At 37.8% G+C, this 25,364-nt stretch overlaps 1 protein-coding gene across 1 annotated transcript; it reads left to right on the forward strand.

Moving 5' to 3' along the window:
* The first annotated feature begins 1,109 nt into the window (after nt 1–1,109).
* Nucleotides 1,110–25,021, forward strand: SYPL1 (synaptophysin like 1). Its single transcript, XM_028119379.1, has 5 exons — nt 1,110–1,274; nt 15,321–15,442; nt 16,875–17,082; nt 21,791–21,976; nt 23,579–25,021. Exons 1-5 carry the CDS (start codon nt 1,206–1,208, stop codon nt 23,711–23,713), a joined length of 720 nt encoding a protein of 239 aa, XP_027975180.1. The 5' UTR covers nt 1,110–1,205; the 3' UTR covers nt 23,714–25,021.
* Nucleotides 25,022–25,364: the final 343 nt, after the last annotated feature.

Genomic DNA, 25,364 nt, shown 5'->3' on the forward strand with positions numbered 1-25,364 from the left:
AGAAACGGAATAGAAAAGAAAAACAACAAAAGAAGCAGCGGAAGACTTGGACTACCACTTACAGTGGTCTCAGGTGCATTTAGAAGGATGTCCAATAACAGTTGTCAAACCCTCCTAGAATAACTTCAACGGCAAGGAACCTAATTCACACGTAAGTGCTTGAAAGTGGGTACTGGGATCCTATTGTGCTAAATTGATTTCTTCCTTATTTACTAAGTATTATACGGTGTTAACCATCTTACCATACAGGGCAACAGGCCACCATTCCAGCTCTCCAAGAACTTCAAGATATTGGGGAAGCCGCTAAGGAGGTCACAACTTAGGGACTCCGATAACTGGGTGCCAAGAGGTAAGCGTCACCTAAACGGAATCTTGAAGAGGGAGCAGGAATTAGCCTTCTGTAGAAAGACACCTAGAGTCCCCCCCCAAGTTGAGGACATGCCCGATGGGGTAGAAGGTGGGTAGGTGAGTCAGGAGGCTGTCGCGCCAAGCCTTTTTCCATTCGATACACATCCTTCAACCCTGACTGCAATAATTTTCGCAGTAAACTCAATCTCTGTAAGAATGTGTGCTGAATCACCCTTCCGAGTTGTTCTGCAACAACTTTCCACCATTTTAGTAAAAGACCCCTAACACCAGCGTTGAAAGGTGGCTTCATCTGTAACAATATCTTCCAAGTCCGTCTACAGATTGGGGACTGTGAACGGAAGCGGCTAGAAGAAAGCTGGGGCCGGGGACAGTGATGGGGTGACTATGCCCGAGCGAGGGCTAGGCGCGCGAACCGTGCTGCGCAGGTGCGGAGGTGGGCGCGCACATGCGCGGGAGGCGACGGAGCGCCGCGGGGCTGGCCATCAGGGAAGGGGGCGCGGCGCACACAGCATGGCGTCCAATATCTACTTGGTTCGCCAGCGGATCAGCCGGCTCGGCCAGGTGCGGCCCGGGGAGGCGCCTCCCCTTCCCCGCCCCTGCCCGCCCCTCGCCTCCCGCAACCGCCCCCTTTTCCGTCCCCGCCTCAGCGCCTCGGCGAGCGGCTCAACCGCCGCCGCCCCGCCCCGCCCCGCCCCGCCCCGCCCCGTGGCCTCCCGGGCCCCCCTCCCGGAGCCCGCCCCGCCCGGCCTTCCTCGCGGCCCTGCTGCTCGGTCTCGTCGGTCCCCCTCCTTCTCCACCCCGCCGTCCTGACTCTCTCTCCCTCCTTCCCTCAGAGGATGTCCTCCTTCCAGCTCAACATTAACCCGCTCAAGGAGCCGCTCGGCTTCATCAAGGTCCTCGAGTGGGTGAGTGCAGCCCGCGCCCGCGAGGCCTGGAATCGCGCCGCCGTCGCCGCGCCCGCTCCGGCCCGGCCGGGGCCTCGGCTGGGAGGCCAGGGGCCCCGGTAGCGGGAGCGAGAGCAGGGGCGGCCGGGCCCGCGCGGGCTCCGAGGCCGTCGCCGCCACGGGAGGGTCGGGACAGCGGCGAGGGGACGGGAGGCCGCGGGCTGGGCCTGCGCGGGCCGGGGACGCCGCGGTTCGCGTCGGTCCCGGCCGAGGCCGCCGTCCCACACGAAGCTCACCTCTGGGTGCTCCCGTGGGAGTGGAAGTTCAAATTGCTCTTTGGTTGCACGGCTTCCCGCAAGGGAAGAGAAAACTTCCTGTTGCGGTCTAACCGAAACCTGGGGGGCCGGAGTCGCGCCTCTGCTTGTCCTGTTGAAAGGGCCAGCGGGTGCATTCTGCCCGGTGCTGACTGCAGGCCGCGCTCGGTCGAAAGCTGGTTGTGCCTTCTCCAAGTGAGCTGACGAGCGGTCAGTTCTTAGTTTGCTTTTGAGATGGCTCCAAGTTAAAAATGGATAAAAATAAACTGTGGGTCAGGCAGGCGGACGGAGGTGGGGGGAGAAGGTCTTTTACAAAACGCGTCTAGTCAGTCCTGTGCACTCAAACACAGGCTAGGACTATCGCCAGCAAGTTTGTTTAGGTATTTCTAAACAGCATCCTGCAGTCAGCTTTTAGTCCTTTCCTGGGAACACTCTCAATCGTTAACATCAAAGGAGATTTACTAATTCGACCTTGGCAGTGATCAGTTACTTGGAGGCGTTGGCGAATACATCAGGCACTGCACATTTGCTTCAGATTTCGTGGCCGAGCCCATGTTTCAGTGTTGATTCTCAGGCCCGGATTAATAGCTGGCATCTATCCACTGTGCAGGCAAGTTGCTTTTATAGCCAGCAACATTTACATCCGTGACTCTTTAACCCTATATTTTAGTGATCAAGTGGCGAAGAGTAAGAACTTCGATTGCCTGTGTTAAATAACCTACTGAGGGTGTTTTCTTAACGTAACACGGAAACTCAGATTCCCTAATGTATACTCAAGCTGATTTTCAAAAAGGTTCCTGCCTTTCCCCCAAAGTTTTGCTTTTCTTCTGAAAACAAAGTGCTGATTTCACACAAATGTCTACTTTAAAGACACATAAATATATGTTAATTATATTTTACACACACACACTTAGGGTTCTGCAAACACATTTTCAAATATAAAGAAAAATACTTGAGTATATAAAAATGTGAAATTGCAGTAGGAAAATCATGTTTAATTAGGTTTTTCAAATATAAAGGTTAAAAAAGTGTTATTGAGGGTTAGAATTACATTTATAATTGAAGTTTTCACTTAGTAAATGAGGCAGTTGTTTATGTGCTTACATTTTTTTTAACAAAACAGGCATAACTTTTTCCTTAATATTTTAAAACATTAGTGATAAGTTTATTGGTGATCATAGGTCTGATATATTTTGAACAAATCCTGTTTAAGCTTTTTAAAGAAATACTACTTTCAGTTTGAACAACATACCATTACACAAGAGAGCCTGATAAATAATAAAAGTATAGGCAAAGTGTAGGAGGTGAAAGGAGAAATCAGTTGCTTGCAGGAGCTAGGGAGGATTTCATAGATGAGAGAACACTTGAAGGATGAGTACTTATTCACTTAGGGAGGATGTGGGGAGTGGCTTTCCAGGCAAAGGGAAATTAGGTTCAGTGGTGTGAGAAGTTGAAGCAGCAGAGCCCTGTTTGAGAACTTGAAGTAGTCGGGTTCGGCTTAAATTTATACTGGGGGGGAGGGTGTAGTTTGAGATGATTCTGAAAGGTTTCATAGGGCTTGCAGAAGAGTTAGGAGTTTATCCTATGAGCCAATCTTAATCCTGTGGGGTTAACCTTTGATAACCTAGGTCCTTTTTTAGGAAAATGCGTATGTGTAGTTACAGAATTTGGAGTTGTTTATCGGATAGTTTCTACTTAAGCCCAGAATTCCTACCATTTGGAGTAAGGGTTTTAAATAAGTGAATAATATAATTGGATTTTCTTCTTAGAAATTTTCATTTTGTCAGTAGTGTAGAGAATGGATTGGAAAGGTCATAATTGAAGGAAGAAAGATCTGTTGCTTGAGAAATTATGAGAACTTCATGTTAATTGCAGTGGGAATAGAGGAGAGAGGTATAAAAATTAGAATGTATTTGGAAGTTGGAAAAGAGGGAGGACTCTAAGATGACTGCCATATTTCTGACAGGTTGGTAGTGGTACCCCTGTCCAAGATACATCACTAAGGAGAAGAAGCAGATTTTTGGTTGAAGCTCAGTACAGTTTTGAATGTATTGAGTTTGTGGTCTCTAGGTCATAAAAAGGAAGTATCCTTTAGGCAGTTAGCTATATGGGTATAGAGTTTAATAAAAATGCAAGAACGGGCTGGAGATTCAGCACATACCTGCCAGCAAGGAAGAGAAGAAATGGTTAAGAAGATGGAGAAAAATAAATAACATCTGGCATCACTATAGAATTTAAAGAAAAGAGTACTATTCAACAATATCAAGAGGTGCAAGAGAGAGGTTAAGTAAAATAAGGACTAAAATGCACACCCTGGTTTTGGTAATCCAGAGGCTGTTGGCGGCTTCCTAAGAGCAACGTCTGTAAATTCAGAAACCAGATGGTAGTAGGCCAATGGATATATGGTAAGAAAGTGAAGACAGTGAGAGTAAACCACTATTTGACCCTGAAAGTGGGAGGGATTTGGTGGTAACCCGTCTGAAAGATGGGAAAGACTGAATGTGTTTGTGGGCTTGAGAGAAGAGACTTGTGAATAGAATTGTTGGAGGTTAAAAACAGAGGCAGAGGGGATGAATGATGAAACAAGTTTCTAGAGGAGAAGGGCCCATCGGAGGAATTTTTAAATCTGTTTTGAAGGAATTGTTCAAGTTTCATAACACATTGATTGAGGTGTGGCAGGTTACTTTTAAAAACAGCCAATAAATAAGTTTATAAACAAATCTAAAATCTAGATAATGGCTGTTTACTATCTATACATCTATATAACTAAAAAAATAATTCCCTCAATCAGCTTATCTCTAAGTTTCTAGAATATGTTAGACTAAGATATAACCTGATGATATGTAACTTTCAAGGGATTAGATGCCCAGTAAATATTTATTGACAGAATAAAAATATAATCGCCAGAGCAGAAGCATTTGCACTTTGCCTCTAAACTGCAGCCACCATGTTGTACATGTTGTATTCCTTCTCTTCTTTTTTTTTTTTAAACTACCCCTAGCACCTAGTTAGAGTGCCTGGCAGTGACATTGTCTTAGTTCTCTTTGTGTAGTAAGTACTCAGTAAAGGTTGAATTTTTGTTGCGCTTATATGGGAATAGCAATACTTTGTAGGGCTATTGGAATGATTGAGTTAATATTTAATTATGTGAATGATTATAATGTACTTGAATAGTTCTTCGGGACTGAGATGCTGTGTTTGTAAGACTAGTCCCAGGCAGTGGATAGAATTGAGCCCCATATGACTAACATACATACCTCCTGGTCCTTCAGGATTACTCAGTTCCCTATCACATATTTTAAACTTTAGAAATGATATATTGTATGCTTTTCACTTCTCTGATAGGCCTTTAGAAGCCTATCAAGGTGACAATATAAAATTTAGGTAAGAATAAATGCCCCATGTGTAGAAGTAGAACATAGGAGTAAAAGTCAAAGATTAATTTTATCAAAGCAACTTTTTAAAGTATTTAATATTTCTCTGGTAAATTTTAACTTCATTTTTACTTTTAGTCAAATATCCCTAATATATAGGTAAAAGTTTTTCATTGAAATGATTTAGCTTTTTAAAATATTAAACACTGTGTTTTGGACTTTCTTGTTGCTATCTTGCGTAGGGTGGATGCTGAACAAATATTTAGCCCATAATGAATCTAAGTATATGCTTTCCTCATTCCACACACACAGAATTGTGGAAGAGATACTGTTTGGGGAGCATAGAAGAAATTACACACTAAGTTGAATTTTAGAATTATAGACCATCTTTGAATATTTTTGTCTGTTCTGGTCAAATGTATCCTTGGTGTTAACTTATTTATTGAGTGGGCATATATGTGCCAGGGCTTTACTTGTATTTTCTTATTTAATCCTTTGACAACTTATGAGGGTTGTTATCTCCATGTTAGAGAAATGAAGTAATTTACCCAGTGTCCATGATTATGATTACTACATCCAGGACTCTAACACTCTGTTCTTAGTCATTTTGATAACTACTTTTGTGTTTCTAATTGGTCTTTTAATAAGTTAATAAAAAGATTACCAAAGGCTTAAAAAACAAAAGCCCAAGGTATCTAAAGTGATTTTTTTTCTTGTGTGTTAGATGCATGTTTATAATAAGATCTTAGGAATTAAAAACAGGCCGTTCTTGATTCTTTGATAAAGTTTGAATGTTTTTTTCTGATTTTATACTTACAGTTAACAAGCAAATTCAAAAGACACTTAAAAACATTACTTTGGGGCAAATTATTATCCAAGAAAATTAGCGTGAAAAACAGTAAATAAGAAAATCTGTAGTTCTTTGAGTATTGCATATATCAATTTGTTTAAACAACAAACTTCCAAATATACACAATAGTTTATATAAAACACTTAAAATTTAGTCATCCCAAGTAACATAAAATTTTTGCAAATAGGGGCCATGTTTTATCCTAATTTTGTGGTTCAAAAATAGCACAGCGGAACACCCTAGAAAATACGAATTGTTTTTATTACACAGTGGGAGGGACAGCGCATATATAGACTGATGTTTCATCCATTTGCTTAATTTTACATTTTTAGGCTATTGGTCTGTAGGAGACTACTCTTTAGGAAGCTTACCTTTCTCTTAGCCCTGCCATTTGGGTACACTTCCTTCCCCCTGCCTCCCCACCCCGACCGCGCCCATAATGGAAAGGATTTCAAATAGCATTTTATGTCTACTAGGACTCTCTGTACTTAAAGCTTGCTAATAGACTTACAGACTCACCCCTACCTTTGCTCTCTGTTTCTTCTACCTGATTCTGGATTATTTACCGTGAGCACTCCTATAGGGTAGATCAGATATAATTTTCATAGACAACATATATATGTTGTAAGGGCTTTGAGAACACACACACTCATACACACTCACCCCACACAAATAGCAATCTCTGATAAAATATAAAAGGGAAAATTAAGATCACAGAGCGGTGTCTAATACAATGGTTCTCAAACACTTTGGTCTCAGAATCCCTTTATGCTCTTAAATATTGAGGACCTCAGAGAGCTTCTGTTTATGTGGGTTGTATCTATTGACATTTACAACATCAGGGTAAATTTAAGCAGAGGCTTTTAAGGGAACATTTATTTATTTTAAAACACAATAATAATTCACTTAAAAACTTCAATTGCACCAATGCAACAAATGCTACCAGTTTTCCTTGAAGTAAAAGGCTCACTTCATTTGTTTTCAAGAAAAATATCTGCCAGATATCCACGTCTGAATAACTATTTTTTGTCTGTTGTTATTTCAAGTAAAAATGGTGTTTCATGAAAACAGTTCAGCATATAACGCAGTTACTTTAAATGCTTTCCCTGGAGACAACCATTGTGTGCGGTTAAAGTATCTGCACATCCTGTTTCATCATACAGAATATTAAGAAGACTCAAGGGTCAGGATTTAATAAAAATCATAATTTTTGCTGTCATCAGCAAAACTGGCTTTTTTTAACTGCAAGTGCATGACAATGAATAACTCTGATGCTATTGCTTATTCTTACTAAAGCCCAACAGTTCCACCCACAAATGCTTTTGCTCAAGTCAGTGCAAATGTCAACACAGTGTAAAAGGCAAATAATGTCTTAATAATATGAAAATATTTTTGACCTCATGGACTTTCTGAAAGAGTCTTGGGTACTCCCAAAGCACCACAGAACACTTTGAGAATTGCTGTATTAATACAGTAAGCATCATTGGGGAACAGAAATGAAACAAAATATGGGTGGAAGAAGGACTGTTCATGATCTGGGAAATACATTTGGAAAAAAGCTTCAACCTATTATCTGGATTTATGCCTTACATAGAGCCAAGTACTTAAACAATACAGCCTTCTAACGAAGACCTGAATCAATCTACCTGCTAGCTCAGGGTCTGAATTTGTGAACACTTCAGGATTCTCATATGTTGGTAGTTTGGGGGTCCCATCATAAGATGTGGTATTTGCAGCCATGTAGAAATGACTGTAAAACTACTAGATAGAGGTAGAAAAAGGGGGGGGACCTCAATTTGAGCCTATATCAAATATCCTCCAACATGAAGAAAACTAATTTTCACTTAAAAGGTCAAAATCAGTGGCACAAATACACTTCAGGACAGCCTGCCTGATCAACAATCAAGATATGGATTTACTCTGAAAAACATAAAAGTAGGACAATCTGAAATTATTTTGAAATAAATATATTTAAGTTCCTCAGATTTCTAGTTCCATATTCAATAGCTTAACAATTATGTAATGATGAAGGTGACATAAAGGTGCTCTCAACAGGGTCACCTGCCTCGCTCAGTGGGTAGAGCATGCAGCTCTTGATCTCAGGGTCGTGATTTCGAGCCCCACATTGGGCATGGAGATTACTTAAAAATATAATTTAAAAAAAGGTCTTTTCAACATATAAAAGTTAAGAGTTGGCAAAAAAAAAACTTCTCTTTCCTCCCGCAGGAACTCAAGTTTACTTTTCATGATCCAAATTCTTAAAGGTTATGGAACCTTACTATGAAACTGAAGCACTTTGTACCAGACTTCACTGCTTGGTGCATAGTGGGAATGAACTGAAATAGCAGCATCGATAACAAAACATTTTTAAAAATGAACGTCTTTTGGGGCACCTGGATGGCTCAGTTGGTTAAGCGTCTGCCTTTGGCTCGGGTCATGATCCCAGGTTCTGGGTGAGGGTTAGGGTTAGGAGCCCCTCGTCAGGCTCTCTGCTCAGCGGGGAACCTGCTCCTCCCTCACCCTGCCACCCCCTGCTTGTGCGTGTGCTCTCTCTCTCTCTCTCTAATAAAAATCTTTTTGAAGATTTTAAAAATGAATGTCTTTAGTAAATGCACAAGGACTTTAACTCGTAAAAATCAGTGCTTTGGTTCTAGGCATCTAATCTTACTGACTGTAAAGGCAAACATGTTGTGATAGTTCATTTTCAGCTTTAGTAAAAAGCATACATTTGATTTTGCATATAAACACTCATATACAATGTACTTTTAGGTCTATTTTTTCTTTTAGGTCTATTTCTGAAGATTTCAGTTATATCAGTTTCTAGACTAAACCTTGGACAGAAGGAAATTTAAGTAAATGACATCAGATTAATGATGAAACCAAATAGTCAGAAACTTGTAAAAAAAACACCCATATATAGATGAGTACCAGTGTTCCCAGCAGAAGTATCAGTGAGTTGAGCAGGGTCTAGAAATAGGACCGAGGACTGGGACTCTGGCTACAGGCTAAATAACTCATTGAAAATACCAGGGGTCTCCAAACTTTTTTTTTTTTTATCATGAATCCTTATCTGTAAAATTTTATGCATAGAGCCCCAATATGCATCCATAACTTAGATGGATATTTTACTATGTCACTATCTTTTTTTTTTTTAAGTGGGCTAAGGGCTTGAACTCATGACCCTGAGAGCAAGACCGGAGCTAAGATCAAGACCTGAGCTGAGATCAAGAGTCAGACATTTAACTGACTGAGCCACCCAGGCACCCCACTATGTCAGTATCTTAAGGCATATTTTATGCTTGGAGTAAATTTCATTCATATTTTTAAATCCTTATTTCAAACATTCATCCGATATATAGATAAATATGCCATCTTCTTGTGATCTGATTAAGTAGAATCTCTTTTTCCTTGGAATGTGGCTAATGAATATAGCTCATATAGGGCTTCTATTTTCTCTTTTGGATGTGAGTTTTTGTATTATTAGTTTATAGTTTCTTCGAAGACATGTTTAAGCCATTGGTCTGTTTTGTGAAGGTTGGTTTGGTTAAAACTAGGTAACTCGTTCCATAAACTCAGTTAGCCAGGCACACTCACATTATAATACACGAACACTACTAACAGGGTGGAAATAGGTGAAGGTATCACTGTCCTTGCATGTCATGGGACTTCTCTTACCTGCAGGATGCCCTACTGGCGTGTGACTCAGACCTGCAGATCCAGTATGGGTTGCAGTGATATATTAATTTCAGTAAGGCTTTAATTCCTTGTTTAAGTCTAAAAGTAAATACAGATAGAAGTTCAGATATTTTCTTCTCCTATACCAATTAATTGACTACTGCAGTTTATTTTGGAGCGTAGTGTTCTAGAGAACCAAGCTGAAATGTTAACTCCAAAGTTACAAACCTCAAAATTCCTGAGGGATCTTCCATGTATCTAGTATTGGTCTGGTGGGTAGAGGATTAAGTGGCAGTGTTTTTTTGGCAACTTGAGTCTGTCATAATGAAATATGGAACCTTTTGACCTGAAGAGAAGCTTGCTGTCACCCTGTCCTTAGATTCTGACTAGTTATTCTACAGGTAGAATTTCATGTTAGCAGTTTGAGCCTTTCTTCATGGAATAGAGAAGAATGGGAAAATGAATTTCATGAGTGGCAAGGCAATAGAAATGAGCATGCCAGGACTCCTGGTTTAGACGAGGAATACAAACGGAAGTGCACAGAGGAACCACCCTCATAAAGTAAGTGAGTGAAACAAGCTGTTTGGAAGAAAAACAATAGAATAAGCTCACTGATTCCTGGTAACTAACATGCATCCTGAGGATTGTTGAGACAGTAGAGTGGCAACAGTCTGGAAAAAGCACATGCCCCGTCTTACATGTCATCTGTCACTCAGTTCCACATGGTTGTTGCTTTATGGGAATATGGGTCTGATGCTGCCATATTTGCAGTTTCCCCACAGTAAGGGAAAGCAGGAAATCAAATTTTTATGTGTGGTATGCTGGTATTAAAATACCAACAACAAATTCATATTTTTTTATGAATTCTGGGAAGATCACACAAATATTATCTGCAGGCCAGGTTTCACCATGGGCTGCCAATATATAATTTCGAATTTAAATCAAAATAGCAGTAGGAAATAGGGAGAAATGAGATAGTCAGATACTTTACCTTCAGGTTGTTTTATAATTTATGTAGTAAAAAGTGTGTGCCTTGTCCCTTTTTCCAATGAGATAAAGACCAGAATTGCAAAGACGACATTTATTTATCCTTATAACGAAAAGATAGCTGTGAAATGATGGTTATGTAAGACTTGAAATATGATTTTATTTGTAGATTATTGGAAATTGGTTTTTTTTCTTTAATTAAGCAGTTATTTAATGAGCATATGTAATGTGCCAGACCTTCTGCTAGGTAGGCACTGAAAATCTTGAGTAAGACCAAGTACAAAGACATGACAGTCTGCCAAGGGACAGGGAAAGAAAGGCATTAGGCTTAAGAGCAGTAAGTACAGTATGCCATTTATTTAATTTTTGTATTTAGTTAGAAACTAGTTTTTATTTTTGTTTTGGGTTTTTTTCTTTTTGTTCTTGTTTTTTAAATCAAGACACAAGAAAAATGCCTATAGTAATGAGTTAATGAACCCAAGTCTATGGCAGCCCGGGAGACAGAATAGTTCTACCATAAGAAACTGGTAAGGGCCTTTAAGGTGAGCTTGTCAGAGAACAGTTTGGGGGTGGGACAGTTCCTGGCAGAAGAAACAGATACACTGTAGACATAAATACATGATGTGTTTCAGGGGCAGTAGTAAGTAGTAGTACCGTGTGACAGAGTCGTACAGTACCGGGTGGGGAATAAAGTGCATATAAATCTAGAAGGATAAGGTTGAGGGTACCTCAGCCATGCCTGTTTGGCCAAATGAAGGTGTCTGGGCTTTGTTTTTTTCTTAAATTTAGTTCTAGAAAGTCATTGAGGAAATCTCTTTAAACAGGGGAGTACCGTGACCAGATCTTCATTTCAGATCAGTGTGACATCACTCTAAAGCATCTGTCCAATAGAAACAGAATGCAAACTACAAAATGCAAGCCCCATAATAATTTTAAGTGTTCCAGCCACACTAAAAAAGCGAAAAGAAACAGGTGAAATTAATTTTAATATATTTTATTTATAAATCTAAATATTGTTTCAACAGGTAGTCAATATAAACAGTTATCGATGAGATATTTTACATTTTGAATACTAAGTCTTTATAATGCATTGTCTAATTTACACTTACAGCTATCTTAAATCAGGCAAGCCATTTTTATTTTATTTTATTTTTTAAAAGATTTATTTTATTTTAGAGAGTGAGAGAGGGAGCATGGGGGGGGTGTGCAGTTTGCAGAGGGGGAGGGAGAGAATCCCAAGCAGATTCCCCGCTGAGCACAGAACCCTACACAAGGCTTGGTCTCACGACCCTGAGATCATGACCTGAACCAAAATCAAGAGTCGGATGCTTAAAGGACTGAGCTACCTAGGTGCCCTAAGACAAGCCATTTTTAAAGTGCTCAAGAGCCACATGAGCCCACGCTACAGAAGAGATTAGAAATGAGAGGAAGAGTCTCTTGGGTTAGTCCCCGTGAAAAATGGTGAGGGCCTGAACAAAAATAGTGGCAGGAGTGGTGTAGATAAGTAACCAAAGCTTTTAAAAGAATGGCATCATACTGTATGAAGACTTAGGCAACTTTTTTTCCCACTCAGCGTTAGGTTTCTAGATTTCGTCCATATTGATGTGGGCAGCTATAGTTCCTATATCTTTATTGCTGTTAAACTTCCCATTGTAAGTGTATGCTATTATGTTTTATCCATTTTCCTGTTGCTCCCACGTTTTCAGTATTTTGATATTATAAACTATGTCACTATGAACATTCTTGCGCATGTTCTGTAGTACACATGGGTAAGAATTGCTCTTAGATCTATATACTAGTAGATACTAATCCTTTGTGACATTATTGCAAATACTTTCACCTAGTCTGTAGCTTGTTTTACATTAAAAAGCTGACTTTTGATTTTTCTATAGTTATTTTTCTATAGTTGAATTTAATAATCTTTTATTGCTAGTATATGTTCTTATTTTTAATCTTAAGAAATTTTTCCTTTCTCTGTGGTCACAAATTTTCTTTTATATTGTCTTAAAAATTTCTAAAGACTCAATTTTGCATTTGTCTTCAGCCCATCTGGACCTTTTTTTTTTTTAAGATTTAATTTTATTCATTTGAGAGAGAAAGAGCAGAAGCAGAGGGGAGAGGGAGAAGCAGGCTCCCCACTCAGGAGGGAGCCCGGCGTGGGGCTTGATCCCAGGACTCTGGGATCATGACCTGAGCCGAAGACACTTAACCAACGGAGCCCCCCAGGTGACCCTGGACCATTTATTGAAGTCCTTCTTTGTATTAGTTATCTATTGCTACCTAATAAAGTGCCCCAACCTTAGCACTTAAGACAGCACACGTTTATTATCTCAGTGTGGGTCAGGAATCTGGGAGCGGCGTAGCCTGAGGGGTTTCAGCCCAGAGTCTCCCTGTTTGCAGTCAAGCTGTTCCCCGTGATTGAGTCATCTTTAACACCCATCTCACTCACATGGTTGCTGAGAGTCAGTGGTTCCTCATCACAAGTCTCTGTAAGTTGCCTACGTATCCTCCCAACATGGCAGCTGGCTTCCCCCAGAGCCAGTGATTCAAGAGAGAAAGGAAGACAGAAATTATAGTCTCTTTATCACCTAGTCTCGGAAAGGATGTCCCATTCTTTCGACCATATTCAATTTACTAGAAGCCGTCCACACTTATAGGGAGGAAAATTAATCTTTGCCTCTCGCAGGGAGGAGTATCAGAGTTTGTGGACATATTTTTAAAACCACCACACCCCTTTCCTTGGTGATCTGCAGCACAAGCTTTGTTAGATAGAATTTATCTAGTTACACACAGGGCTCTTCCTGGCCTCCTTATTGTCCCGTTGGTTAAGTTTGTGTATCCTGTTTCTTTTTTCTAATCCTAAATGGGTATATGCCCCATTTTCTCTGGCCTTCTGTTTTCATTCCTTATTCATGAACATTTATGTGTAGAGAGTATCCATTCTTCTGTCTTTACCTGTGAACGCTTAACTGAAGATTCCAAACTATGTGCTGGACATTACCTCAGGCTCTTCATATCTGTAACCAGATTCCTTTTTGTAAATCTCCTCTTTACAGAAAAAAAGAAATCTCTTGATAGTTATGATCCTGGTTATGGCCTGATTCAAGGCCCTGTATTAATAATCTGTGAAAGGCATTATATCAGTGTTTAACAGTATAGGCTTTGATATCAGACCTTCACTGAATTTTACCTGTTTGCTAGATGAATGTGACCTTGAGCAAAACAAAGTCCCTGCCTTTGAGTTTATATTCTAGTGAAAAACGGACAGATACTTGGGTACTAATAGGCAGTGGTAATTACAGTGGCAGAAAAATAGAGCAGCATGAATAAAGGGAGTAAGTACTGTGGGGTTGGAGCATTATTATTTAATATAGTGTGATTGGAAAGGCCTCTCTGATAAAGCCCTGCTGGAACAGGGAACTGTGAAGTAGGAAGTAACTCATGTACTCCAGGCAGAGAGAGTAGCCAGTGCAAAGGCTCTGTAGGAGACGTTTACCCCTTTAAGGGATAGCAAGGAGACCGTTTTATGTAAAGAGATTTGACAAGGGGAAAAGTAGCAGTGTGTGATCAGAATTATTAAGGGAAGAAAGGATCTTGTAGACTGTTATATGAACTTTGATTTTTATTCAGAGAGAACTCAGAAGACGTTGGAGAATTTTGAGCAGAGGATATAAAGTTTTCTGCCTTTTATTTCTAAAAGATCACCCTGGTTGATATATTGACAGTAGACTGAAGGAGGGACAAGGACAGAAGCAAGATTATTTAGAAGGCTGTTAGAGTATAATTCAGGCAAGAGGTAATAATGGTGGTTTGGATCAGGATGTTGTGATGGTGATGATCAGATTCCAAATATGTTTGTTTTTTTTTTTAAACAGAGCCATCAGAATTTGCTGAAGCATTGAGGTTTGGCCACTACACCATATGTGGGATTTTTTGTTTGTTTTGTTTTGTAGAAAATTTAGAAGATACAAATAGAAAAAGGAATTATCTTTATTTTCTGTTCAGAGGTGACCACTGTTAAAATTTTGATGTATTTTTGTAGTGTGCATCATATGCATAGGCGTAGACACATGGTACAATGCATGTGTAAACAAACTTTTTTAAAAATTAAACTCTGTCCCCAAAGTGGGGCTCAAACTCACAACCCTGAGATCAGGAGTTGCATGCTCTACCAACTGAGCCAGCCAGGCACCCCATAAACAAACTTTATATGTAATGAATGTTTTTCAGTATCATTAAATATTCACCAACATTTTAATGACTGCATAATGTTCCATCCTATGAGTGAATTACAGTTTATTTGATTCCATATCAACATTTAGGATGCTTCCAGTTTTTTCCTGTTATATATAGCATTTAAGAGAACATTGTGTTCTTTTAAGTATATGCATGATCAGGAAAACAAATTTCCAAGTACTTTTTGAGACCTGGAAATACTGAAATACTCAAAAATGAGGTCATACAAGCTCATGAAATAGCATCTCCATTTGCTACCTCTTCGCAAGTCTCTTGGCTTAACGGTTACCATTAAAAATACCTCCAAATCACCTTTTGATTTTGATACTAATAAATAAGACTTCATCTGAATTTCATACTAATATTTAGTAGGTACAGTGCAGTCTTAGCAAAAGGATTATTATATGAGCTGGTATACGAGCTTCTGTATTATACTCAGGGGAAAAGAAAATCATTTGTTGACAGTTGGAAATGAAATTTTTAAGTGTTTTTCACCATCTGTGTTTAATTAGTAATTAAGAATTTCTAGAATGTTAGTGAGCCAGTTTTTAATAATGTATTTAAGCTTTAATGACCCATGTTTTGGGTACAGTAATGCTTCTTCCCCCTTTTTTGGTCTCACTTTGTATAGATTGCTTCTATCTTTGCTTTTGCCACCTGTGGAGGTTTTGACGGCAAAACAGAAATTCAAGTGACTTGTCCTAAACTTACTGAAAATAAAACGATTACAGCTGCTTTTGGTTATCCATTCAGGTAAGATATTTGTTTGTTTTTATGGTTAAAAACGTTTTACTTTCATATTTCCAGCAATTTGGGGGGGTAGAAAATTTTAAATTGCACATATGCTCATTTGTAAATGGTGATCATTGTTCCTCAAACTGTGGCACATGGACCAGTGTCTGTCTGCAAACTGTGTTCCTGGCCTATGATGAATTAAGTACAGAAAACGAGACTAAGCATTTAGAAACTTTTATATGACCTTGCCTTGACATTTGTATTCTGTCATCCCACAGTGAATTGAAAATTTAAAAACAAAACAGAGACTGCTCTGTCACCTTAGTGTGTGAAGCCATGATGTGGAAGCAATCACAGCTTCAGAAAATTCAAATTTCTCATGTATTTGCAATTACTAAATAATAGCCTTCTTTATACCGTTTTAAGACATGTATTTAAAGCGAGGAGTTTGTGTTTACTAGACTAAAATGAATATTTTGTGAATTTTTCTGTTTAACTTCAGTGTTTATTGAAGTTTATTGAATGTGTCCTGTGTTTAAGCCGTGGTGTAAATCTTCTTCCATGTACTACTTACCTGACTTCTCTAGGACTCAAAATTTCTATCCATTGAGTTAGAAATCTTAACCTTTAAAGGTTGTTTTGATGATAAATAAACCCTTACACTAAAAATATGTCAGATAGCAAGAGCCTGGTTATGAATCATTGCCTCTCCGTTTCCCAGCCCTTCTCTTATAAAGTTCCTATATGAGGAACTGTTATGGCACATTTAGTGATAAGGGCTTTTGCAATTTATAGGTAAGGAAATTTAAAAACAGTCTAGATGGACTCTGAAAAACAAACTGAGGGTTCTAGAGGGGAGGACATTGGGGGGATGGGTTAGCCTGGTGATGGGTATTAAAGAGGGCACATTCTGCGTGGAGCACTGGGTGTTATGCACAAACAATGAATCATGGAACACTACATCAAAAACTAATGATGTAATGTATGGTGATTAACATAACAATAAAAAAATTTTAAAAACACAGTCTAAAGTTAACAGCTAATTAATCTAGGGCTAAAATGTGAATCATGATTGGCTCTCCTGGTGCTAGTCACACATACTCTGCCTCCTAGAATGGAATATCATGTCTCAAATTGCAAACTATTTTGTATCAACTCGCTTAATCTGCTAAATTCTTATTGCAGGAAAATAGTATGTGGATGTTAAAGTGTTTAATGCAATCTATATTCAGTCTATCATAAACCAATTACAAGGCATAATTTATGTACATTTCTTAGGAAATTTTTAATTTAAATATTTGAATTTTCCCCTTTTTTTCCCCCAAAGGAAAATGTAATATATTTTGGGAGTGTTTTTTGAAATGTCATTTCAGTATTCTACTTACGTATTTCTGTCTCTATTGGGAGAGTCCAAGTAATTCACAAATTTATTTGAGCCTTTTTTTAATAGGTTGAATGAAGCATCATTTCAGGCACATCCAGATGTAAACGTGTGTGATGTAAATTGGAAAAGTTATGTCCTTATCGGAGATTACTCTTCTTCTGCACAATTCTATGTTACATTTGCGGTCTTTGTCTTCCTGTACTGCATTGCTGCTCTTCTGCTCTATGTTGGTTATACGAGCCTGTATCGGGATAGTCGAAAACTTCCCATGATTGTAAGTAAACACTTTATTTTTGTACAAAAATCATTTGTATAAGGGTATGTTATATTTGGAGTTAAATATAGATTTTCTTACACTGGAAATGAAAATTCTTGGCATAAACCAGGTAAACATATTTTGATTTATGTTTACCATGAGGTTGAGCTTTCTCTGGTTGTCACATTGAACCTAATTCTTTGAGCCAGTTTGCAACACTTCCTCATACTCTAGGGAATACAGAGGTCTGTTTGTTTCTAAGTCTTTCTTTAACCTGGAAAGATCTCAAACATATAGAGCATATTAGGTTGCAAGTAGAGAAATTAAGTAGAAATTAATGCCTTTAATTTCAGGAATTGCTGACCATACTAGTAGTCTCATGATGGTGTTCCTACTTCTTACCTTTTTTCTCTTTTCTCAAAGACCCCCTTTATGTCTCTTGCAATGTTTTATTGAGCTTAATAGTATCGGAAATCAGCAAACTATGGCCCACAAGCCAAATCTGATTCATTGTGTTTTGTTTCTGTTTTTTAATAAAGTTTTGTTTTTTTGGTCTTTTGTTTTATAACACAGCCATACCCAAACATTTTCATACGGTCTATAACTGCTTTCATGTTACAGTGGCAGAGTTAAGCAGTTGGGAGAGAGACCAAACATATTTCCTGTCTGGCCCATTTCAGGAAAAGTTAGCTAACTCCGGGTCTGTATTCCTAAGTTCTTTATTTTAAAATCTGACCCAGATAATTCTGTAAGAATTAGAGAATTCTCACTAGTGATGTTCATGAACTAATTTTGAATCTTGGAGATGGCAACAAAGGATTTGGATTTCAAGTCCTAACATCTTTCTTGGCTTCAGAGTCTTCTGAGCTAGAAATAAAAATAATCTCTGAGGTTTAGGTAGTAGAATCTCCTCTGGATTATTAGTGCAAATGCAGAGATAAGCTATGGTTTTAAGCTAGATGTCCACAACAAAAGAATAACTACAAGGCAGTATTAAGTGTTACTGACTTGAAGGGAGAACAGAGGTGCTTTTGAGATACCGGTCATTTATATCTTGAGAAAACACTGTCATCTGCTGATTATTTGTGAAGCTACTTCAAAGGGAAGGCTAGTTGGGTATGAAGAAATTATTAATTAAGATAACAGGTTTTATTTTTTATTTTTAATTTTTGCTGCCTGGATCATAAGAATACAAATGGTAAGTAAGGAATAAAACCACCTGCTAAAATTCTTATTTTGTTTCTTATTTCTGAGAAGAGATTCTTAAACCTGACATTTTCACAAAATATTTTCTTGTATGTCTTTCAAACAGATAGACATCAACTATTTTAATTTGCAGTGCTAATCAACAGGAATTACATATTAAGAATCTGTAACTTCTGTAGACTTTCCAAGACTTAACTTAAAAAGGAACGGTACAGGGGTGCCTGGGTGGCCCAGTCAGTTAAGCCTCTGCCTCCAGCTTGGGTCATGATCTCAGGGTCCTGGGATCGAGCCCCATGTCAGGCTCCCCACTCAGTGTTCTCCCTTTCCCTCTGCACCGTTGGTGCTTTCTCCCCCTCTCTCAAATAAATAAAATCTTAAGAAAAGGAACTGTGAAGCGCCTGGGTGGCTCAGTCAGTTAAGCATCCAACTCTTCATCTCAGCTCAGGTCTTGATCTCAGGGTCATGAGTTCAAACCCTGCATTGGAGGAGAGTTCAAGCCCCCCATGGAGCCTACTTAAAAAAAAAAAAGGAATTATGATAATCATATAGATACTATCTTTTGTTAAAATTCTTTATAATTTAAATAATAAATGAAGACAGTTCTTGCCATTTTGTCATTCTCCCAACAAACTTTTTTTTTTTTTTAGATTTATTTATTTATTTATTTGACAGAGACAGAGCAGGAACACAAGCAGGGGGAGTGGGAGAGGGAGAAGAAGGCTTCCCGTGGAGCAGGGAGCCTGATGTGGGGCTCCACCCCAGGACCCTGGGATCATGACCTGAGCCGGAGGCAGACCCATTAATGACTGAGCCACCCAGGCGCCCCATTCCAACAAACTTTTAAGTTAACTCTAGCAATGAGCCTTTTATTTTTCATATTTTTTTGGTGAACTGTTAAAAATCACACTTTCTAAGGCAGCATCCAAATCTATATTTGTAGAGGGTTTTTCTATAAAAACTATAAAACTGATCTAGGTGCATCATTCAAAAGTCAAAAGAAATTTTCCATCTCTGGTTAGTGGTCATGGAGAGGTAATCCAGAACTAGCCCTTTAAATGTTTTTTTGTTGTTAATATAATATAAAGGATGCTTCTTGTCTGTAAAAATCCAGGCTTCTAAATTAAATTTTGAATTCTACTTTCAATTTAACCATATAAATGTAAAGTTTTCTTGAGATACCCAAATTTAAAATATAGCCAAGTAGGACATTGTTTTTTTTAAAGTACTCTTTGTTAATGAGGACATGCCTTTTTGGCAATGTTCTCAATTCTCTACTAAGGTATTTCTAGGAGCGTTTCAATTGTGGCATTTAAAATCAACTTCCCTTTTTAAGTAAATGTAGCATTTTTTTGGTTTTAAATAGCAGGAACTTAAGGGTTCTAGGCCATGTGGAGAATCAGAAATATCCAAAAACCTGAAACCAAACAAAAATAAAGTATCCCAAATCCTAAAAATCTGTTATGAATCCTATCCCAACTCATTGGTGGGACCAGGGCTGCCAGAGGCAGCTATGGTTGTGCATTGCAGAACTGTGGGTGGGCCACACCCTGAAAACAGTCCTGAGTGGGACATAGATGATCTTCAGAGGCCCTCATTTCCCCCACGTCCCCTCACCCTAAGGTTACTATGTGCATCATTTTCAGAAGAGTTCCCTGCTTTTGAAATATAAGAATGTCATGCCAGCTGCAAAGTAGATTTAAAGAGCATAATCAGAAAAACATCAGGGTGTTTTTTAATTAAGAAGTTGGAAGGAAGAAACCTGGAAATTACAAGGATTTGACATATATGGGTCAAAGCTATGAACTTCAGCCCAGAGAGAACTTGTTTAAGATGTGATAACCTTATACTATTTATCAGTTCTCCAAAAGGCATTGTGTTTCTAGCAAGTGTTTAGAAAATATCTACCTGCAGCAAAAGTACAACCGAGTGCAGAAGTGAAGAGGAGAGTACCCCCCACACACAGTGCAAAACATGGAAGCCATATTTCTGTACTTTTTTCTTTGATCTGCGTTTTTTAAAAGAAGACCAGGAGCAGTGGAAAGCTCAAATGCAAAATGCAAATACCTCCATCTTTGTAAAATTAGTCATTGTTTTTGGTTCTCTGATCACAAGGCATGTATTCATTGCCATCTTGACCTGGTGGACAAGCTATATATAGGAGAGTTTCTATATGTCATAAGTGGTTCCTGGTGTTTAGTCTCAATAAATGACTAAAAGCTGGTTGGAAAAAGTAATTAAAAACCAATCAGATTTATTGGGGGGGTGGTGGTTGGGGAACCACTTCTCTGATAAGCTCCAAAACCCATTTCTGAGCTTGCAGAGATTTTTGCTGCAGATGTGTAAGAACTCATAGCTTTGGGCATACCTGAATCCTAAGAATACATAACATTAAAAGATACAAATTTTACATTATTCCCACTTTGGTGGTTAATTTAAAGGAAAACTAAACAAGGTGAGACTTATACTTTATATTATACAAATGCATTCTTTAAAAAGTCTTCTTTAGATTTTTGTAACCAATGCTAGTTAACAAAATTTTAGTTGCCCAGCTAGTTAACAAAATTTTAGTTCCCCAGCAGAATAGATTGAGTAAAGAGAATACATTTTTTTTCTTTCTTCATCTTACTCAATGAGAAACTATCCAGAATATTTAAAACTTTAGTCCTATTCTTGGAAATGTAATAAATAGCAAAGACTTGAGTAGAAAATTACTAGTGAGAGGATGCCTTGAGAGATTATTTTTTTTGTCCTTAATATAATGAGTATTCTTGAAATTTTAGGGTCATGAATTTTAAAAGAAACAAGTCATTCTGGATGCGTGCTTTTCCCCATTTCATTATCCAGATCATGGACAACTAGATTTCTTGTTCTGGTTTTTTATTTTAATTCCTTCCAGTCATGGGGAATTAGATTTAACTGAAGTTAGAATTTTGCCAGAACAGTATGAGAAAGCAGAAGAAGGTCAGGGAGTTGCGTGTGTGCAAGGGGTTGTAACGAAGGACCTTAGAATAGAAATTAAGGGGGAAATGAGAGCATGAGTGAGGTGGAGAGACAGTAAAAAAGTGGTAAAATCAGATTGTAGGTGTCAGTGGGGTCAAAGGATTTTTGAAGTTGGGGTGCCTGAAGGAGTGTGCACTGGAAAGAGAGATGATACTGGGAAGCAGGAGGAGTGAAACTGGGATTATGGTGATAACAGGGTTTGAGATGTGATCCTGGGAGTGAGTGGCTTAAGTCAAGGCTGTGGTGAGAGCTACGTGAAACTGATTTCTAGTGTCAAAATCTTAGACTGCTTGAGTAGATGCTTGAGTCTTGCTCACTGCTGTAGCTCAGGCAGTGTGCTAGTGATGATAAACAATGATGTGTACATTGCTGACTATGGCCTTTTTTATAAAGTATGTCATGTAGGCCATTTCTCAGTACCATAGGGTTCAATGTGATCTCAGTTCCTTCATCATGGATTTGAAGTGTAGTATTTTTAAATTAACTCTTCATTATTAACTCATACTTATTTTTGCTTTAGGACTTCGTTGTTACTCTTGTTGCTACTTTCCTGTGGTTGGTGAGCACTTCAGCCTGGGCTAAAGCTCTTACAGATATTAAAGTAGCTACTGGGCAAGGCATTGTCAAGGAACTTCAGCCTTGTAATCAAGATGTGTTGTGTTATTTTGGCTCTGTGACTAGTATGGGATCCCTAAATGTATCTGTGGTACGTATGCAGTATTTATAAGATATTTTATTTCACTTAGAAAAACCTTACTAGTGATATAAGAAAGCAATAGTTTTTAACAAATCTCTGGATGAATATATTGTTTTCATTTTTACTAAGCTATCAGAACCCTAGCTACCAGATAGTCTTTACCTTTATAACAGTGAAGAAAAGTTTGTCAGGAAAATTATTACTTGTTAACAGGTTTCAACAAGATCGTGATTGAGTCTTTCTTCTCGTTAAAATTGACTAGGCAAGACTTTTACCCGAAAGGCACTAATTGTAGTCACTAACATTTATAAAGACTGTGTGTCAGGCATTGTGCTAAGGGCATTACAATGTTACACTCACTCATCTTGTTTAACTTATTCAGTAACCCAAAGAGGAATGTGGGAGATAGTATTATCATCTTCATTTTACACCTGGGAAAAAATGTAGCTGTGCGTTAATTTGCTCAAGATAACACAGCTAGCAAGTTCGCAAGCCAAGGTGTGGACCAGATCTGTCTCTGGTCTGACTTGCTCTGGGTTTATGAAAGTAGTACTTTTATGGTTTCTTAAGTGATCTAAAAAAATTGGTATATATAAATTTAAATAATAGTCTATTTTACCAAAATACAGATAAATGTATTACTAAGTATGTTATTAATATACTGCATATATTATGTTTAAGGAAGTCTTCTGTCTTCTCAAGAAAATATTTTTCCAGTGGATGAAGTCAGCATGCCTTGTAAAGCAATTTGGCCAAATTTTTGTGTTACAACTTTGTGATTTAAAAGTCTTTTTTTGCATTTATATTGACCATGATCTGAGATGGACAATCTCAGAAGTGTTGTTTCTGTATGCAAATATGCAAAAAATATAAAACATTTGGCCTTCAGTAATATGATACTACTCTCAAACTCTTTACCCCAGTCTTACATCATATAAGTCACTGTTGTTCTTATATTTGGAGAAAAAAAAATACCAAAAAAGGGTAGCTTCAGTTTATTCATCTCTGAGACTTTTATCGTGTTAGATTTGTAACTGGGAAGACTAATTTCTTTTATGTTGACTAATGTAGGATCTGATGTAAAGTTCTTTTGTGACTCCTTTTCTCTTCTGGCTGCAGCTGTTGGAGTAGGAGAGATAGTAAGTAGTAGGGGAGAAAGAAGGGAAATAGGAAAAGATACCCAGGGACAGTTTATAACCTTTCAGATGGAGAAAAGTGAAAGCCTCCCCAAGAAGGAAGCATGGTTTCCTGTTCCTCTTCACCTGAAATCACTAAACTCTAATTTTAAAGTAATAATAGGGTTTTACTTATTTTTCTAAAATTTAATCCCATCTTCTTGGTAATGTTGAACATGCAAAGATAAGCTTTCTTTTAGTCATAATTTTATATGTTACAGATTTAGAGATTTTAGCTTTATTTCATTGGGAGTAAGTCATTATATATACAAGTTTGGCATTGAAATGGAAAGTCTTCCTTTTTAATATGTAGTTTACATTTTAAATGAAATAATGGTATACTACCTAGAAATGTTAAATATTTAAAGGAAAACTAAGATGAGTATAAATTTTTAAGTAGATATTAGATTTTCATTTTTATTTTTCTCTTTCTTAGATCTTCGGCTTTCTGAATATGATACTTTGGGGAGGAAATGCATGGTTTGTGTACAAGGAGACCAGTTTACACAGTCCATCAAATACTTCTGCTTCCCACGGCCAAGGAGGTATTCCACCTCCTTCTGGAATATAAAGGGAGAAGTACACTGTATGAAATATATGTCTATACTATGACCTGTTGCCAACATCTTGAGAAGCATTATTTGTTTCTAATAAAAGTAATGGCTTTTTCAATAAATTGGTGGGTTTAAAATTTTGCTGCTTTTTTATATAAAGCCTGTGCCTTTCCTAGAAATTTAAGATGTAAATGTATTCTCACATGTAAATTTGAAAATTCAGGGGCCTATTATGAGATGATACACATTTTTTAAATGACTGGTTATTTCTTTATTAAGTTGTTTGCCTTCCAAAGTGTTTACACCTTAAGCCTTAACATATATCTTCACTCAGAAAAGAGTTACATTTTCATATCATAATAGGAAGAAAAATCTCTATTTGGAATATACACTACTGTAAGTTTGTACAGATCATATACCTAAGACCTGTCTTTGTTTAAGAAAGCCTTGATTACATAAATCGTATTTAGAAAAACGTACTTTGTTCAGAATTTATAGCTGAACATTGTTTATATGTTATGAAAAATTTTTCATTGCAAAGACTGGTTGTATGTTTTATTTCTGTTTTTCTAAGTGACCTACAGTACTTAATAGGTGTACTAAAACTGTTTTGGGAACGGGGTTTGGAAATTTCTAATAGATGTATAGTTAATTTAGTGATTCTGTCGCATGAGGTGTAAGCTTCCATTATGCTAGTTGTTTAATAGACTTGCTGTATAAGTAGAAAGAACATGGTTCAGCTAGATATTTTGATATGTACGGGCATTACTCTTAGTGGTATTTGTTTGCTGTCCTTTGTTGCTCATCCTACTTAAGTGCAGGCTGAGACCTAGTCTCTACAAGTGGAATAAAATAAGCCACTGTTTTTGCAGACCCTTTCATAGGGTTAAAAAAAATTAAGATTGCCTTTTACTTTGGAGACATTTAACATTTAGATTCAATGAAGTTGCTATTTTGAGTATAGCATTGATATTGTGAAAATAAATGCAATTTGGATTTCATGCTTCTTAATGTTCATTCTTATTTCACAAATGGATGATTAAGGAATTTATGCATCATAAACAGGAATTTAAGTGAGCTGTATTATGGGTGCACTGCCTTTGCACGCACATTTGGGTATATTCTGAATACAGGGATTATTCACATTTTGCTTCCTAATCTTTGTTGTACAGGGCCAGATTTCTTGTTCTTACCACATGATTGTTTATATGTGAAACACATCTTGCTATTGCCTTATTTTTTGTTGCTTTTGTTCATGACAAGAATTGTCAATATGAGAATGTATATCTTTTATGCAACAAACTTAATAAAGAAGTTAAAAGAAAGTGTGCACTGATTATTGTATTACAAAGAAACTTTCATCTTAAAGGCAGGAGCAATGCAAAATGGAATTGATTTCCAAAGTAGGAATAATTTTTTTAAATGTTTGGCAAGAAATAAAGACAAAAAATGCTTTGGAGTCCTGGTTCTATCCTTTTTTCTTTCAATCTTGTTTTTAAAATGCTTGTTTGTAAATTTCAGGTTAAGTTTTCCTGATAAACTTTTTCTCATTGACTGTCCATTAGGCAGCAAATGTTCTTGATTAAGAGTGTTTTCCCTGGAACCAAACTGCCTGAATTTGAATCTTGGCTTCACCACGTACTAACTATTAACTTTAGGCAAATTACT

This window comes from Eumetopias jubatus, unplaced genomic scaffold, assembly GCF_037043125.1.
Source record: "Eumetopias jubatus isolate StellerSeaLion01/CBP00866 unplaced genomic scaffold, mEumJub1_p1.0 scaffold_14, whole genome shotgun sequence".
Taxonomy (NCBI): Eukaryota; Metazoa; Chordata; class Mammalia; order Carnivora; family Otariidae; genus Eumetopias; species Eumetopias jubatus.